Consider the following 19,703-nt stretch of genomic DNA (forward strand, 5'->3'; position numbering starts at 1 on the left):
ACAGTAAAATGTAAATATCTGTCTTATACTTTTGGAATTCAACATGTAAGAAGTAGCAGGTAAACTTTTGTGATGGTGGACAACGCTCCTTATGTGGGGAAACACGTTATTCTGTAATTTGCAGAAAGACCTGAGCTTTTAATTTATGTCAATTTTCAAAAAGTCGGAATAGTATTGTTAGTTTATGTGATGGCTCCTAAATTTGCGCTGAAATATATAGAGAAATGGTGCCTGTTTTTGTCCTTGAGGTTTTATATCATATAAAGACAAAGACAAAAAGATCATAAATCAATATTTTGCTTGAATGCTAATCACAATTTTCTCAAGTTATAACCAAACTATAAATTTTTTTTCTTTTCTTCTAGTTTTTCTCTGGTTTCTGCAGGCTGAAGCTGTGTGTGATGGCTTTTTCTTGTACACACAGTTGCAGTGTTCAATTAATTGCATGAATTGTGGCCTAATTTGTCCAGTTAGAGGTTTATAATAAATAAAAAATGTTTTTATACTAACTTAACAGTCAAAGAAATAAACAGCAAACAGCAACCAAAAACATCTACTGATTTAAAATGTGTAATAACTTTTGAAACACTAGTACCATTAATGTTATCAATACATTGAAATGTTTCAGGTAAAATGCAGCTTCTCACCTTTTCAGTGGCATCAGGTGTGTCTGTTTTTGGACATGGAAACACTGTCATCTTCTGCAACATGGATTCACTCATAAAACCCATGTAGTTAAACAAATGGCAGTAGTTGTAGATGTTTCCAAGTCTAAATTTTAGATATTTGTACTTTACATGAGTGTTTCTGATTTATTCAGCTTCAAACTTCTGCTCCATTACATCTGACAGGCAAGTGTTGTGCTTTTCCTTTCCTTTCCTTTCCTTTCCTTTCCTTTCCTTTCCTTTCCTTTCCTTTCCTTTCCTTTCCTTTCCTTTCCTTTCCTTTCCTTTTCACCCCCTAAATGTCATTATGATGAATGGAGAATAAGTGTTTTCCATTTATCACAGTGTTTTACATTGAACACATCAGTGTTCAACTGGTTCTTATAAATGTCTATTCATATGATGGTTTGTGTGTGTCATTTGAAAACAAAATGCCATTTTGAGAAGAAATAACATTGTTTTGAATGTACAGGGTGGGGAAGCAAAATTTACAATATTTTGAGGCAGGGATTGAAAGACAGTGTATGACCAATTAGTTTATTGAAAGTCATGACAATTTATTTGCCACAAGAAAATTGACATAATAGAAAATGTTTTTATTCTATGTGTCCTCCTTCTTTCTCAATAACTACCTTCACACGCTTCCTGAAACTTGCACAAGTGTTCCTCAAATATTCAGGTGACAACTTCTCCCATTCTTCTTTAATAGTATCTTCCAGACTTTCTCATAATAGTTTTGCTCATAGTCATTCTCTTCTTTACATTATAAACAGTCTTTATGGACACTCCAACTATTTTTGAAATCTCCTTTGGTGTGACGAGTGCATTCAGCAAATCACACACTGTTTGACGTTTGCTTTCCTGATTACTCATATGGGCAAAAGTTTCTGAAAAAGTATGGATAATAGTGTTAGGTGTGATTAGGACATCAATATGTGTTTGGTTTCAAAACAATTGACGTAGTGCCTGCTGAGAAAAAACAACTAAATGTTCATTGTAAATTTTGCTTCCCCACCCTGTAAAGTTTCATTTTGTAGGAGAATTGAGTAGTTTTGCCCATTGTGTGTGTGTTTTTACCTCCACCAAGAGGTATTGTGATCACTTTGCTTTGTGTGCGTGCATGCGTGTTTGTTTGTTTGTTTGTTTGTTTGTTAGCAAGATAACTAAAAAAGTTATGGACGGATTTACATGAAATTTTCAGGTAATGTTGATACTGGCACAAGGAAGAAAAGAAATGATTACATTTTGGTGGTGATTTTGGGGGGGGGGGGCAGATCTGTCTTGGCAGAGGTCTGCGCTCTCTGAGTGCTTTTCTTGTTTGATTTGTGTGTAGAGTTTTGAGAGTATGAGGCCTGCTTTCAGAAAATGTGTGTAAACAATCGAGAAAAACTGTAATACAGAAAGGGGGCAAATGTAGTCGCTTTTCCATTGGACATCTGCGCAAAACTTTACTGATATTTACCTCTGCCAAGGAACGACAGAGGTTATGTTTTCATCGGGGTTTGTTTGTTTGTTTGTTTGTTGGTTAGTTAGCAAGATAACTAAAAAAGTTATGGACGGATTTTGATGAAATTTTCAGGAAATGTTGATACTGGCATAAGGAACAAATTATTAAATTCTGATGGTGATCGGGGCGGGGGTGATCTGCCTTGGCGGAGGTCTGCGCTCTCCGAGTGCTTTTCTAGTTACTAAATGTCGAAAAATAGGAAGTGCGTAATGTCGGTTTTTCCATTAAATCACAAATACGATGATTTGTTTATTTATTATCGCGAGATGACACGAGAAGTCATTCCATAAACATGGTGATGAACGTAAATATGGTGTTGATTTACAGATATATTCATTATTATTATATATTACCACTCTATCTCATACTAAATTTAAAAATGATTGGGTTTCCTGGTGTGTCCACACATACCACGACATTTTTCTTCTTTTTCTTCGCTTGTTGTAACGTACGTCAACATCCATTTTTTTAAATTCACCTGACTCTTGTTGCGAAAAAGGTCTTCCATTGCAGTTTTGTGTGATATACCATTTGCACTACCCCCAAAAAACCTCCTCTTGTCAGCGCAAAAACTTTTAATTGCAAAATGAGACTTTTGGCGAAATTGTCGTTTTTCCATTAGGTAAATTTTTTGTTTTATTTGCACAATTTGAGGGTCAATGGAAAAGCGACTAATGTTTTAACTGTATAATCTGTAGCTTTCTAGTCTGCAGCCTTTTTGTCCTTCTCCTCACCTTTCAACATAAAAATAAGCATATGATTCACATCATTTTTATGCTCCTAAATCCTTCAGCCGGTACTTATGACCTGCATAGAGGCGTCACATCTGCATTTATATGTTTCTTCACTCATTATTCAGGGATTTCCTGTTATTGCTCAACAGTCTGAAGGTCTTTTAAAGTCCACAAGGTTAAAAAATGGTCGAACGGCACGCATTGTCAGTACGGTCATTGCAGTGAGTTGCAAACTCTTTTCCTGTCTATCTCCCAACGCACCGGTGCGGTTGAACTTTTAATCTGGAGCTTCTCAGTTCAGTTCTTTTCTTTATATACCGTTTGAGTCTCCTATGTCAAGGGTTCCCACAGCACCCTAACAGGAGATCTCAGTAAAAGCAGCAGGAATAGTGTTTTACACATTAGACAGCGATGAGCCAACATAAACACATGGTTATGAAGGACAGCAGAAATAGCAGAGGTCTGTCCGGCATCTGGTTCCGTTCTTACTGCTCCTCCCAGACCTGGCCAATCAATCAGAGAAAAAAGAGCAGCCTGCTTCCACCAGCACTTCTCCAAGGCTGCTGCTGCTGCTGCTGCTGCTGCCGCTTCTGCTTGTTTCTCTGTTGATATATGCCATATTATGTTTGGACTACTGTGCTAAGTTGTTGGATAGAATGGAAATATCACCAGAAACCTGTGTCTGATGTAAAATATACTTAACGCATCATTAGACTTATCAAATGAAATCCAGAATGTCTGATGGAATGGATGTATTATCAAATGTAAGGTCCAGCGTACCCTCATGTGTTTTCCATTTAGGTAGAACCAGAATCACCAGATGGAAAACGCTGAAGTATCATACCAGAGATTAGAGTTTGTGAGTCATAACCAAGTGAACAAACAGGCATAATTGTGTAATCTCAGAAAATATGTAGAATTTTTTTGACACCACTTAGAAATTTGTCCACACTGTGACTCTGACAGTGGTTCCCACACTTTTTAAGCAAACCCAAATTTGCAATAAAAGACCACCAATTTTCATAATATCTCCTTTTTAACATTGTTCAACGTAAAAAAAAACACACACACACAACTGATTTGACTATTCCTTATTACAATCTTATCATACATCATTTTCACTTTGTTACATCTTTTACATCTTTGTTTTTCATTTTGCTTTTCATTTTTTCCTTCATTTTTCATCTTAATATGTCTTTCAGGTCATTTCATTGTGTCATGTCTTTTGCATATTTTTCATCCCTTCACATCCACCATAGTTTTGCATTTTTGTCATTTTCTTCTTTTTATGTTGTTAACATGTTGCAACTTTTACTTTATTTCTATCCTGTTGCAACTTTTACATCATTTTTTGACATCTTTTACATTGATTTCACCTTGTGCTTAATATGTTAAATGAAATCTGAATAAGTCTTCAAAGAGTTATGATACATAAGTGTTTTTATAATTATTATTTTGGTTGTGGTGGAGGGCTTCTTTTTTAAGATTAAGATCCTTTATTGTCAGTATACAACCTCTGCTTTTAACCCATCTCTAGAACATGCAGGAACACAACACACAAACTAGGATCAGTGGGCTTGCCATAGCAGGCGCCCGGGGAGTGAACAGGGGGTTAAGTGCCTTGCTCAAGGGCACATCAGCCAACAGCTTTTCCTGCCAGTTTGTGGAATCAAACCAGCGAACCTTCAGTCACGACTCCAGCTGACTCTCCAGCCCTCTAGGCCACGGCTGCCCCCTCATATATTAACAACATCCAGATTAACTGACTAATGAATTTAAACTGCTTTGATTATAATGCCTATCATTACAGTTTACCAAATCAGACTGTAAATATTAGTTATTAGAATATGACAATATAATAGTGCGATATTCTGAATAACAATGGAGCTTTAGAAGTTGTTTGAGGTTAAGGAGAGCCAGTTTGTAGCTCAGAGACATACAGTACAGGCCAAAAGTTTGGACACACCTTCTCATTCTTCGCATTTTCTTTATTTTCATGACTATTTACATTGTAGATTCTCACTGAAGGCATCAAAACTATGAATGAACACATGTGGAATTATGTACTTAACAAAAAAGTGTGAAATAACTGAAAACATCTCTTATATTCTAGTTTCTTCAAAGTAGCCACCCTTAGCTCTGATGACTGCCTTGCACACCCTTGGCATTCTCTTGATGAGCATCAAGAGGTAGTCACCTGAAATGGTTTCCACTTCATAGCTGTGCCTTGTCAGGGTTACTTAGTGGAATTTCTTGCCTTATTGATGGGGTTGGGACCATCAGTTGTGTTGTGCAGAAGTCAGGTTGATGCACAGCTGACAGCCCTATTGGACAACTGTTAGAATGCATATTATGGCGAGAACCAATCAGCTAAGTAAAGACAAACGAGTGGCCATCATTACTTTAAGAAATGAAGGTCAGTCAGTCTAGAAAATTTCAAAAACTTTGAATGTGTCCCCAAGTGCAGTCGCAAAAACCATCAAGCGCTCCAACGAAACTGGCTCACATGAGGACCGCCCCAGGAAAGGAAGACCAAGAGTCACCTCTGATGCTGAAGATAAGTTCATCTGAGTCACCAGCCTCAGAAATCGCAAATTAACAGCAGCTCAGATTAGAGACCAGATGAATACCACACAGAGCTCTAGCAGCAGACACATCTCTACAACAACTGTTAAGAGGAGACTGCGTGAATCAGGCCTTCATGGTCAAATAGCTGCTAGGAAACCACTGCTCAGGAGAGGCAACAAACAGAAGAGATTTATTTGGGCCAAGAAACCCAAGGAATGGACATTAGACCAGTGGAAATCTGTGCTTTGGTCTGATGAGTCCAAATTTGAGATCTTTGGATCCAACCGCAGTGTCTTTGTGCGACGCAGAAAAGGTGAACGGGTGGATGCTACATGCCTGGTTCCCACCGTGAAGCATGGAGGGGGAGGTGTGGGGGTGTGGGGGTGCTTTGCTGGTGACGCTGTTGGGGATTTATTCAAGATTGAAGGCAACCTGAATCAGCATGGCTACCACAGCATCCTGAAGTGACATGCCATTCCATCCGGTTTGCGTTTAGTTGGACCATCATTTATGTTTCAACAGGACAATGACCCCAAACACACCTCCAGGCTGTGTGAGGGATATTTGACCAAGAAGGAGAGTGATGGAGTGCTGCGCCAGATGGCCTGGCCTCCACAGTCACCGGACCTGAACCCGATCAAGATGGTTTGGGGTGAGTTGGACCGCAGAGTGAAGGCAAAAGGGCCAACAAGTGCTAAGCATCTCTGGGAACTTCTTCAAGACTGTTAGGAAACCATTTCAGGTGACTACCTCTTGAAGCTCATCAAGAGAATGGCAAGAGTGTGCAAAACAGTCATCAGAGCTAAGGGTGGCTACTTTGAAGAAACTACAATATAAGAGATGTTTTCAGTTATTTCACACTTTTTTGTTAAGTACATAATTCCACATGTGTTCATTCATACTTTTGATGCCTTCAGTGAGAATCTACAATGTAAATAGTCATGAAAATAAAGAAAATGCAAAGAAGGAGAAGGTGTGTCCAAACTTTTGGCCTGTACTGTATGTATATTTACTGGTAGAAAGAAAACACGGGTAAAGACAGATGCAAAAAGCAGATGTAAACTGGTCAGTGATAATTAACACATCAGTAAATGCTGATATATATAAATATATAAAAGAGGTGTATGATCACAGTATATATTTGTTTATGAAGCCCTCTGTTTCTGTTTTGCTTTAACCTAAAGAGCTGCTGCTTCAATACATTCAGTACAAAGTATAGTTGTTATTAAATGTTAATTTGTTTGCATAAAAAAATCAATACAGTGAAATAAAGAGACTAAGTAAGCATCTGTGTGCATGTAAAAACAACACTTTAACCTCCTTGTTAATCTCTAATTTAAAGGGTTCATATTTTATTAGTCTTTGGTTCATTTATTTGTGTATTTAGACCCTAATAGTTCATAAAGTTTGAATTTAAACCCTCCAGGTGCTGCAAAGCTATCTTTATATTCATTTAGGCAAAAATCAAGTAGATTTCTACAACCTGTTTTAATTCCTGCTTAATGTGTTACATCAATAACTAGTTACGTCACGACACTTGCACATGACGAACATTTCTCGTACGCCATAATTGTTTGTCAGCAGCAACGGTTGTAGTCCATACTGAAAATATGTCCAAATTTCGAGCTGATTATCTAAAATGTTCAGTTGTTGGTTAAACGGGACAGAGCAGCACAGCCAACAACCTGGAGGGGGCGGGGCATCAAGTGGCTCATGTGCATTTAAAGGGCCAGCGCTTAAAACGACCTTTCTGGCGTCATTGCTCACAAATAGGGTTGAAGATGAACCTGTGGAGTTGAATTAATGAAGAATTCAGACTCAAGCAGAGCATTTACAGTTTATGTAGACCACAGGGAAATGTTTAAAATGTATAATTTTATTTTAAAAAAGCAAAATATCCCTCCTTTAAAGCAGCAAAGTCCTAAAAGTCATATGATACCAATATCTGCATTCCACTGTTTTAAAAATAATTATGTAAAATGGTGTGAAGACCTTTTTTATTGGCTTTCGTCCACAGATTTTAGGACACAAAGACCTGACATCCCCAACGCAACGATACATCGACAGCAAAGTGGTGCGAACACAAACAGAAGGGGAGTGGCTTTCCTTCGATGTGACAGAGGCAGTGAGTGAATGGCTGAACCACAGAGGTAAGGGCCATTTTATCCCATAATGCACTTCAGCATCTTTTTACTCTCTCTGCATCTCACTCATGTCCTTGTTGTGAAATCTCTCTTGTCTCCGCAGACAGAAATAGTGGATTTAAGATCAGCCTGCACTGCCCCTGCTGCACATTCGTACCGTCCAACAACTACATTATTCCCAACAAGAGTGAGGAGCTGGAGGCACGGTTTGCAGGTTATTAAAGTCAAAATCATACATGCGAAAAAGTTGTAACTGTCTAAATATACTTACAGGCTGTCTGTCACTGCTGGAGCTACATTTTCTAATTGCTCGTTCTTTTTTTTTTACTAATACTCAGTAGTAAATCTTTACATCAGAGAAGCCTTGGAGACAGTTTTTTTTTCTGAAATCCCCAGACCATGAATCCTAATATTTATTTTGGGGATGTTAAGCATTTCCAAAGAGAATAAAACATAAAATATCTCCACAGCTTTTTGATGGATTGCCTTGACATTTGCTTCAGACAATCATGTTCCCTATAATATATTGCGATCCCATTGGAGATCTGAATTTTTCATCAAGCAGCATGATCATGTCAGAAGTACAGCCTGTCGCAGTTTAATTCATGATTGAGTGCCTGAAAACATTTCCATTTGCTTCAAGTTTACAGAGTGGAGACAAATTAAAGGAAAAGCCAGCATAAAGTGTCTTAGTATGGTATTGTTCCACCGCATGCCTCCAGAATAGTTCCAGCACGCCTTGGCGTTGCGTGTTCATGTCTGTAAACTCGACTTGCTGTACTGTGACCCTAGTCTGGATGACAGGAAGTAGTCTGATGGACCAAGTCCGCCATGGAGTCCGGTATTCTCTTTGGTTCAGAATCAGAGTACTATATTAATCCTAGGGAGAAATTACTGGGTGTTACAGTCGCTCTATTTAAGTGTAATTAAGTAGCAAGAAAGAAATGATCAATGCAACAGAAAAAGATAAGGAAAAATATATACATATATAAAGCTCTAAATATTATTTTTTTCATTTATTTATTTGCACATCACAAACAACACGGAAAAAAATAATTTAAAAAACAATTTCATGCAAGTTCCCAGAATCAGAAGCAGACATGGAGAAGCTGCGTTCAGCTTCTATGTTCCACATGTCTGGAACAAACTCCAAGAAAACCTCAGATCAGCTGAAACACTGAGTTTATTTAAATCCAGGTTAAAGACCCACCTGTTCTCAGCTGCATTTGAATAGAGTTTGTATTCATCAGTTCAGATCTGCACTGTTCTTTTAAGCGAAAAGTTTTTATCTGTTTTATCTGCTTGTCTGTTTTATCTCTTTATCTGTTTTATCTATTTATCTGATTTTTGTTTGTTTGTTTGTTTTTGTTTTTCTCATGCCTATACTTTTTATTGCTTCTGCTGTAATGCTTTTAATGTTTTATGTAAAGCACTCTGAATTGTCTTGTACATGAAATATGCTATTGTGCAGGAGAGGATAGAAGCCAACAAAAGGCTTCTATAAATACCTCCCCAAAAATAAACAATATGCAGAAAAAAACAAACAAACAATATAACTGAAATAATAATCAAAAGTAAAAAAAAAAAATACAAACACAAATCAAATGTTATAAAGCCTTACATTTTTTCATAAATTACAGTACATGTCAGATGATTTTTAAATAATGATAAAGAATATGTTGATCAAAGTTCAGGGCGTAGATTGTTCCAAAGATCTATGAATAAATGAGACAATTAGGAGTACAACTCTATGTTACTAAACATGTATCGTCATCTCTTCGTCACGTCTCCAGGTATCGACGACAGCTTCATTCACGGCGGCGATCTGAAGGTTTTTAAGAAACGGCGGCACAGCACTCGGGCTCCACACCTCCTCCTCATGCTGCTGCCTTCATACCGGCTGGAGTCCCAGTCTCAGTCTCAACACAAGAACCATCGATCCAAGAGAGCCCTGGACGCTGCCTACTGCTCCAGGTACAATCCAACGCTTCAGACACGACCAAACCCTGATACTCTGACCACACGCTCATATTAACCTTCAGTGAGACTAATAATGAGATTTACCATATTGCTTTTTCCAACTATAATGCAAAATCCTATTTTTTGCATTTAATCAACAAGTGATGGAACAACACAGGGTCATAATCTATGTCTATAGGCTTCAAATTCATCATGATAAACTAAACTAATGAAATTGATGGTCATGATATAGTTGGAAAAAAGAACCAGGGGATAATTAATTCACAGGATAAATATTCAGAATATCATTGGTGGCATGTAGAAAAAAAAAGACATCACTAAGCAGTGGTTAAAAAAGGATGCATCAAAAATGGACGACTGGATTGAAGTTATAGGTGACGTCTATAGGATCGAGAAGTTGACTTTTTCTGTCAGAACCAATTCAGACAAATTCAATTATTGGAAAAACTGGGTTGATTTGGTAACATCTTTAAGAGCTGATTTTACTTGATAAGAGTAACATGCATATAGACCCATGTAAACCCTTGGTTCATGTTACACACTTTAAATGTTTGGTGTTAATCTTATACAGTCAAAAACTGTTTCTGGAAGGAAAGAATGGAATGGGAAAAATACTTGTTATTTCCCATTAACTCTATTTTAGATTACTGTGTATATTTTTGCTATTTCTGTCATAGCTCCCCTTTATGAGTATGTTTTTGTTTTTTGTTTGTTTTTCTTTACGTATATAGAAGTTATATACATGATGTAAAATGCTGATAAGATAAAGCTGCCTGAAAAAAATAAAAAGATCATTAAAAAAAAAAAAAAAAAAGAAGACAATGATGGTCATGAAATGTGTTGTGCAGGCTTGGTTCTGGAAGCGGATCAAAATCTTACCACACAATCCTGGAACAACTTTGCGAGTCAAAGTAATATACTACTTTGATTACATAAACATACAACAAATGTGTGTCATGTGTACAGCACATGGTACTACTATGATTAAAGCCTTCATTGAGATAAAGGAAGAACAGAAGAAACCTCAGCCATAAGTCACACAAGGATGGTGTTTTAAAGGAGCCTTCAGGAGTTACTAATATAGTTCTACATATCCACATTGAACTGCATTGATCGTGTGTTAATAATATTCAGAACACCAGACTTACTTTCCTACGGTGATAAGAACTGAATAAAAAAAAAAAAAGAAATACATTTAGATGTTGTGGAAAAAGAAGAAACGTCCCACTTTTAACCTCAGGCTCAAGGACGTGGCTGATATCTGTCGTCTTACCAGTGAAATAACCCCAAGTGTATTCTCATTTCAGGCACCTTTCGTCATATTTTCATTATTTTCCATCACAACTTTCAACCTATAATATGATTATTATCAGAATGGAAAGGACGGCAGGAGCTAAGAGGCCTTTTTTGTGTATTTGAGCTTTTGTGTGTTTTTTAATCACCATTTCACATCATGTATATGTGCAATCACTATGTAAATAAGTAAATATCTTTAAATTTTATACTTAAACTTTTATAGTTTAAGAACTTTTATTTCTACCTGCCTTTCTTTTGCACTGGTGTGTTGCATATTGCTGCTATAAACTGTTAAATGTCCCCATGGTGAGATCAATAAAGTCTTATCTTATTTTATCTGATCTTATCTTATCTTATCTTATCTTATCTTATCTTATTTGTATTTTACAGCTGTCAAAAAAAAGAACCCTCTGGTTAATTTGATCTTGTCCCTTATTTTTTATTAGATTAGATTAGATGAGATTAGATTAGATTATTTTAGATTGGATTAGATTAGATTAGAGTAGATTATTTTAGATTAGATTATTTGAGATTAGAGTATATTATTTTAGATTAGATTATTTTAGATTGGATTAGATTAGATTATTTTAGATTCGAGTAGATGATTTTAGATTAGATTAGATTATTTTAGATTGGATTAGATTAGATTATTTTAGATTAGAGTAGATTATTTTAGATTAGATTATTTTAGATTGGATTAGATTAGATGATTTTAGATTAGAGTAGATGATTTTAGATGATTTTAGATCAGATTAGATTATTTTAGATTAGATTATTTTAGATTATATTAGATTATTTTAGATTAGATCAGTTAGATTGGATTAGATTGGATTAGATTAGATTATGATTCCACAATGGGGAAATTCAATGGTCAAGGCAGCAACTGAATATAGTACAAGAAAAAGTGTACATGCATAAAGACAGTGCAAAAAAAAAGATAGTGCAAGAAAATAAACAATATAAAATGAAAAATAATAGTGTTAGAAAAACTACATAGACTATGCACATTGTTGTTGTACTCATATGGATAATCGGTAAAAAATGGGAAAGAGAACACTAAAAGAAATATATTACTTCCATGGCTGCCTTAGCAGTCATATGTATGTAGTTATAGCTGTATTTTTACATTGTTGATATTGATATTTCATTAACTTCAATTAGGTGAATGACCTGGGATGTTCTGGAACTTTGCCAAATACCAGTCAATACACCTGAGGTTTATGTGAAGTGATTAAATCCTTAATTGAAATTCAATTTAGTCTGACTTGATGAAGTGTATAGCCCAACCCATCAACCAAAACCATCTACTGACGTAAACTGTTTAACACCTGTTGATTCACTAATCCTACCAATGCATGTGAATAATTTGTGTAAAATGCAGTTTGTTGTCTTTTCATGGTCGTCAGATATGACCCATTTGGACGTTCAGAGGGTCCGTAGTTACCATGGAAACACTGCCATCTTCTACAACAGGGGTGTCAAACTCATTTTAGTTCAGGGGCCAGATTCAGCCAAATTTCATCTGCAGTGGGCCGAACCAGTAAAATAATAACATAATAATATATAAATAATGTCAACTCCAAACTTTTCTCTCTGTTTTAGAGTGAAAAAAGTTAATTTACATTATGAACAGGTTTACATCCACAAACTATCCTTTCAAAAGATGTGAATAACATGAACAAATTGAAAAAACAGTATAATTTTAACAATATTATGCCTCAGTTTATCATTTACACATGTACATTGTCATATACAATCATAAGTGTTTGCTCCTGGAGGATTCTGTTGGGTTTCTGTAAATTGGCTTAAAATTTGATTTGATTTGATTTGATTGGATCTGTCTCTTCTTTATGTGAAGCACTTTGTAACATGTTGTTTTAAAAAGTGCTATATAAATAAAACTTTACTTACTTACTTACTTACATTATAACTTACAGATCACAGTGGGTCTACAAATACACACAAAACATTAAGTAACGGGTAGAATGGTGTTAAAATTGTACTTACTTCTCTTAAGACATTCCAGGTTATTCACATTTTTTGCAAAATTATACTTTGTTTTTAGTGTAAATACATGAAAATATTTAAATTTACAAAGAGAAACGTTTGAAGTTGTTTTTTATATGTCATTATGATAGTATTTTACTGGTCCTGCCCACTTGAGATTGAATTGGTCTGAATGTGGAACCTGAACTAAAAGGATTGTTAATATTTCAGTGTAGTTTTCTCACAAATTCATCCCAAGGGCCGGACTGGACCCTTTGGCGGGCCGGATTTGGTCCCCGGGCCACATGCTTGACACCTGTATTCTACAATATTGATTCACCAGTAAAACCCATGGAGTTGGATCAGTGACAGTGGATGGAGACACTTGTTTTTACATTTTGTTAGTGATATCTTTGCTGAAAAAGTAAATTTTTCTGCATTTTTTTCAGTTTTTGACATAATATCTCTCAACTTTAATCTGAGCTTTTATGGACATCTTCATGATCAGTGAATTAAATATAGGAAAAATGCATGATTTTCACTGAAAAACATGCAAAACACAGCATTTAATATTGTATAAATGGTGATAAATCACTTAAGAAAGGTTAAATGTAGAGAAAAATTCATTTGGGAACTGACACAAAAGTAGCATTGGGTCTTTATGGGTTAATCGAGAGCTAATGAAACAGAGGTCACTGATGAACCGGTCTTTTGTTTGCTCATTTTTCTTCCTCTTCATTTTTTGCACGACCTGTAGAAATGTTCAGGACAACTGCTGCTTACGGTCGCTCTACATCGATTTCAAGAAGGACCTCGGCTGGCGATGGATTCATGAACCGAAGGGATACGAGGCCAATTTCTGTGCCGGGGCCTGTCCATATCTGTGGAGCGCTGACACGCAGCATTCGAAGGTAATGAATACATCCACTGCGTTACTGGAAACCCATTTTAGGATTGGGTTTAGAGTAAGGAAAATGATTTTTATTACTGACCTCTTGTCCCAAGCAGCTTTTTTGTTTGTTTAAAGCCCCTTTAATTTCATTGCGCCATAAAAAGTGTATGTTTTCTTGGTCCAGGTTACCATCAATGGTATCCTGGACCTTTCATACTCAGCCATCTGCAACATGAAGGTCTCCAGGATTCCCTCAGTCAGCAAAGAATTTCCATTGGTTCCTACTTTGAAGTGGTAAACCCTTAAGCTTGATATTATTAAGGGTGAAAAAAACCAATTGCACTAAATCCCACCAAAATAATCATCAAAGAAGGAAGGGGCAAGAATATTAAAGTTGTCATGATGCATTTTTTACCGCTTCAAATATTTATTTTTCAGGATTTATTTGCTACAAATTGAGAAACTTTCGATCTTTTCATTCACTATCCCCATATTCAACCAGATGCTTAACCCATAAAGACCTAAACAGCCACCACTGACCAAAAGCATCTACTCATCTATAATATTTAATACCTGTTGATCCACTAATTTTATCAATATGTGTAAATAATTGTACAGTTTGTCATCTTTTCATGGTCATCAGATATGACCCATTTAGACGTTCTGAGGCTCCGGAGTAAACGTGGAAACACCGTCATCTTCTACAACATTGATTCACCAGTAAAACCCATGGAGTTGGATCAATGACAGTGGATGGAGATGCTTGTTTTTATGTACAGTTAATGATATATTTTGATGGAAAAAGTCACTTTTTTCCAGTTTTCTGTATTTCTGACGTAATAACCCTCAACTTTAGTCTGAGCTTTTATGAACATCAACATGATCAGTGAATTAAATGTAGAAAAATGCATGATTTACACAGAAAAAAATGCAAAATACAGAGGGAAATATTATAATAAAAGGTGATAAATTACTTAAGAAAGGTTAAATATAGAGAAAATTTCATTTTTGAAACTGATACAAAAGTGGCACTGGGTCTTAATGGGTTAAACCTAACCTTAGCTTAGGGTTAGTCGTCTTAAGGTCTCATATAATCATGCAGATCATAGTTTGGTTGAGCCACGATCTTAATTTTGAAATATATTGAGTTGAAGGCTTGATTTGCAATAGCCAAGAGAACATGAAAAATAGTGATGACAAACATAATTGAGTCTGAAAACAATAGAAAACCTAGAAAGTACAAGTAAATGTTAATACACTCACAACATGGGTAATCAGTGGTAATAAAAGTAAAACAAATACAATGAGCTAAACCACAGTTATTGGTAAAATATAATGATATTAAATAATAATAATAAAAATAACAATAATAATAATAATTATAATAATAATAATAATAATAATAATAATAATAATAATAATAATAATAATAATAATAGTCATCATCATCACAATTATCTTTATTTTTATAGCGCTTTTAAGTGCAACGTCACCAAACAGTATTGAACAAAGCATAGATAAAAAATTGAGAAAACTGCCATAAAAGATCAATTATACTGGAAAATATAGAATTACAGTACAAATAGCCAACTTAGACAACAATTAAAAGAAAGTAAAACAAACAAAAAAAAAAAAATCAGTAAACCACTGTTTGTTTTTTGTTTTTTTCTGGGCTATTCAGATATACAGTCGCAGAAAAAAAATTATTAGACCTAGAAAGTACAACTGAATGTTATTACACTCACAATATGGGTAATCAGTGGTAATAAAAGCAAAACAAATACAATGAGTTAAACCACAGTTATTGGTAAAATATAATGATATTAAATATTGCCCTAAGGATACACATGGTGCAATCTTCAGCCTTTTCTGCAGCTGTTCCATGTTGTTGCTGCACAGTGAGCAAAACTAGTGAATGTAATGAAATCATTTGAGTGGCTTTATATACATAAATGTATGAAAATAAAGTCACGGAAAAAATTATTAGACCATCAAAAATCATCAAAAACAATGGTTATGCAATCGAGTACTAACTCCTGTGTGTGTCATGTGACTAAAACAGACAGAACATGGAATGTCTAAAAGCACTGTTTTTGTCAGTACAATGCCATAGATATTGATGTAAGAACTGAAGTGATTTTGGTTATTATCAAGAAAAGCATGGAAAATGGATAGATATCAGCTCTGAAATTAAACTAATATGAGCTATTTTTGTTGTTATCATTATATTTGTACAAACAAACGAACCTTTAGTTGTACCAGGCATTAAAATGAACAAGAAAACAAGGGCAGTCTAATAATTTTTCCACGATCGTATATGCATTTCTCTCTCTCTCTCTCTCTCTCTCTCTCTCTCTCTCTCTCTCTCTTTCTCTTCCAATTATAGTGTGATGGTATTAGAAGACATGGTAAAAATCAAAAGATGGAAAAGAGGGGGAAAAGAGAGGACATGTTTACTTTCCTTTTTTTTAATGAATTTGATCAGTTCAGTTACTTCAGTGACTTCATATCACTGCTTGTTTACTCTGTCCAATATGAATGCAGTCATTTTTAATTTGTTTTTTTTTCCCTCCTTTCTGTAATTCTATGTAAAATTCCATGTAATTTTATTCTTCTTCTTATTTTTAAACATACACATAGTTGATAAGGTCAAATTACACTGGTCTACAATTGTTTTTTTTTTGTATTATTATTATCTCCATCAAACATTAAATGTGCTAAATGTTACACATTTTAATAAGATTAATTGGAAAATAAATGACAAAATGATGATGTTTTCACAGTGTATGATAAAGTGTTAGTCCACATACATATTGGTTTATCATTTATACAATAGATTTATAAATCTTCCATTAGATAGAACCTATAAAGTGTGTATTGTATTGTGCAGACAGTGTTTTGAAGTAGGTCTAATATTTCTTTGGAGTAAAAATCCATTCTCTCATTAATTCTCAAATTTCACATTTTAATCCCAGACTGTATCTTGGAAACTTCAGCCAACCAGAATTTTTGACTTGATTTTACTTTATTAGTGTCTCACACGTGATAAAATTTCACTACTTTTATTCTGGAAGCATTTTACTTGTACATCAGTGTAATGCTATATCTTTGTTATTAACAATAACTTAAATAATAATTAAATAACCTTTGTGTTCCCAGGTATTAGGCCTTTATAACACCATCAACCCTGAAGCATCAGCATCCCCCTGCTGCGTCTCCCAGGACCTGGAGCCCCTCACCATCCTCTACTATATTGGCAAGACCCCCAAAATAGAGCAGCTCTCCAATATGAAGGTCAAGTCCTGCAAGTGCAGCTAGAAGCCCTGACAAGCCAGCACAAACATCTGTCCTTCCTGCACACAAACACGCACACACATACACACAAACATGCACACACATACACACACACACACACACACACACATACACACACACATTACAAATACACAACAAGCATACAGTGGACTCGGGCATCAGAGGAACTGCAACTGTGCTATCTCTTTCATGCACTATTTTACTCACAGCAATGTTTCCACACAGGTCAGGTGTGATCTGTCAGAAAATAGAGGTACAGAACAATTCAGTTTCAGTGCTAATTTAACTAACGCAACTCATACAAGAACAAACAGGACCAGTGTTGTCATGAAGCTACGTTTCTGACTTTGATACCAGTACTAGGAGTGTTTTATGCTTGGATCACAGGAGGGAGAGAATTCAATGTTTTATCTCTTCTGGATGATACTATATTAGGTAAAAAAAAAAAAAAAAACATCCAATATTGTAATTTATGTCACAGATCTTACTGACTTTAAGTGTTATTTCAATTGTACACTGAGGAACAGATTCCACATTATAGCGAAGGTTGCAATTTCCATGTATAATCCACAAACAGGTAACGATAAAACTCTGCAAGAAATAACATACAAATGTTTAAAGAGAGTCACAGTAAATTATATGACACGTTAAAGGTTCACTATGAGCCGTTGTTTTAGGTGAGTCTTAAAAGTGCCAGTGGACGGTTTTATTAAATTGAACATACTTTAACCAACAGCACAGTTTGTCCAGGTTATAGCCTGTAGATCTCATTTTGGGGTAAACATTTAGAATCCAGTTCTTTGGTGGAAAATACATGAAGCGTTGTATTAGTGATTTGAAAATTGCATCAGTCTGTGCAATTTTATTACAATAAATATGGGGTATTTTTAGGTGAAACTACAAGACCTGGAAGATCTCACCAGTTCTTTGGTTGTTATGTCTTTTTCCTTCACAGTTATAGTCATGGCTGAAAGCTTTGGCGGTGACAGAAGTTTTGTTTGTGCAAACTTTGCTCGTTCAGTGTTTTCCACATCTACATTTAAGAACAATTATACACAAAGACTTTGACTGGCTAATAAATCACATTAATGCAAAGTGCCTGTTCATGTCACTTTGTGTTAAATGTGTAAATGTAAATGATGCAAGTAGATATAATGTTAATTTGAGTCTGAAACATTACATGATTGATCATCATTTTTTAGCTACAAACTTCCTGATCATATAAACTGAACATAAATTAAGTTTGGTCCCTGGTCAGTTCTTTCCTTTCCTGTTTTTGATTTAACCCATAAAGACCCAAACATCCGCTAGTGATCAAAACCATCTACTGATCTAAACTGTTTAATACCTGTTGATCCATTAATCCTATTAATACATGTAAATAATTGGTGTAAAATACAGTTTATCATCTTTTCATGGTCATCAGATATGACCCATTTGGACGTTCAGAGGCTCCGTAGTGAACGTGGAAACACTGTCATCTTCTACAACATTAATTCACCAGTAAAACCCACGGCAATGGATGGACACACTTACTTTATGTTCAGTTAATGATATGTTTTACTGTAAAAGTCACTTTTTCTTCAGTTTTCTCTGTTTCTGATATAATAACCATCAACTTTAATCTGAATGTTTATGAACATCTACATGATCAGTAAATTAGATATAGGAAAATACTTAAAAATTCCAAATACAGAGGCAAATATTGTAATAAATGATGATAAATCCCTTAAGAAAGGTTAAATAGAGAGAAGAATTCATTTGGGAACTGACACAAAAGTAGCACTGGGTCTTTATGGGTTAAGTGTAAGTGCAAAACTATGAAAAATAAACAGATTAATGAGTAAAAAATGAAATGATGAATCTTTATTTACATTACTCCAAGGCAAGGGAAGTTTATTTGTGTAGCACTATTCATACACAGGGTTATTCAAAGTGTTTTACAAAGGAATAAAAAAAAACAAAAATCACAAGAAAAGCAATTAAGCAAGACATTGAAATTACATTAAAACCAAAAAAACGGGAAAAAAAAGACATTAAAATCATCAGAGATAAAATGTGATTTTAAAATGCAATCACAGAATACAGGAAAGACATTAATTCTACTAAAATCATGCATTAAAATGAACATCAAAATTAAAATAGAGTAAAGCAAGACATTTAAAGACAAGATTGAAAAGAGCAAATGTTGCAAATGAAATCAATCATTATCAATTCACATAGTAAACCACCGCAGCTGATTTGGTACAATGCTCCCAAACACAAAGCCACAACAGTATCACATTGTATTAATGGAGCACCACAGTAAATAGTCAACAGCTGATTCTCTCCATATATGACAGTGTAAGTGTGTATAAAGGTACATTTCCTCCTCAAGTGTCCAAGTTATGAATGCCTAGCAGTGGTGTTAAAGTCAGAAGGTGGTTTACCGTGACCACGCTGCACAGGATGCATATATGCTTCACACACACATCCACGTAAAGTGATATGGATATGGCTTTTGTACAGGTATGTCCTTTTTGTTTTTGCATTTTGAAGGCCCTGTCAACGTGTATCACCTCACACACTTGTTACACCGAGACACAAGATTAAGGCAAACACTGGAAGTATAAGTAT

At 35.2% G+C, this 19,703-nt stretch overlaps 1 protein-coding gene across 2 annotated transcripts in view; it reads left to right on the top strand.

The window, feature by feature from the left end:
- The window catches only part of tgfb2 (transforming growth factor, beta 2), a 91,067-nt gene extending 73,464 nt beyond the window's left edge, over positions 1-17,603 (top strand). Inside the window, exons 3-8 of one of the 2 annotated variants that reach the window (XM_030157208.1) lie at positions 7,492-7,624; positions 7,722-7,832; positions 9,412-9,592; positions 13,638-13,791; positions 16,932-17,131; positions 17,198-17,603. In XM_030157208.1, coding sequence (XP_030013068.1) covers positions 7,492-7,624; positions 7,722-7,832; positions 9,412-9,592; positions 13,638-13,791; positions 16,932-17,090 — 738 coding nt within the window. In that variant the 3' untranslated portion in view covers positions 17,091-17,131; positions 17,198-17,603. Of the gene's footprint in view, positions 1-7,491; positions 7,625-7,721; positions 7,833-9,411; positions 9,593-13,637; positions 13,792-16,931 lie in introns of both variants that reach the window. The other variant, XM_030157209.1, reaches the window with a different exon arrangement.
- Positions 17,604-19,703: the final 2,100 nt, after the last annotated feature.

Source organism: Sphaeramia orbicularis, chromosome 16 (assembly GCF_902148855.1).
Source record: "Sphaeramia orbicularis chromosome 16, fSphaOr1.1, whole genome shotgun sequence".
In the NCBI taxonomy this organism is placed as follows: domain Eukaryota; kingdom Metazoa; phylum Chordata; class Actinopteri; order Kurtiformes; family Apogonidae; genus Sphaeramia; species Sphaeramia orbicularis.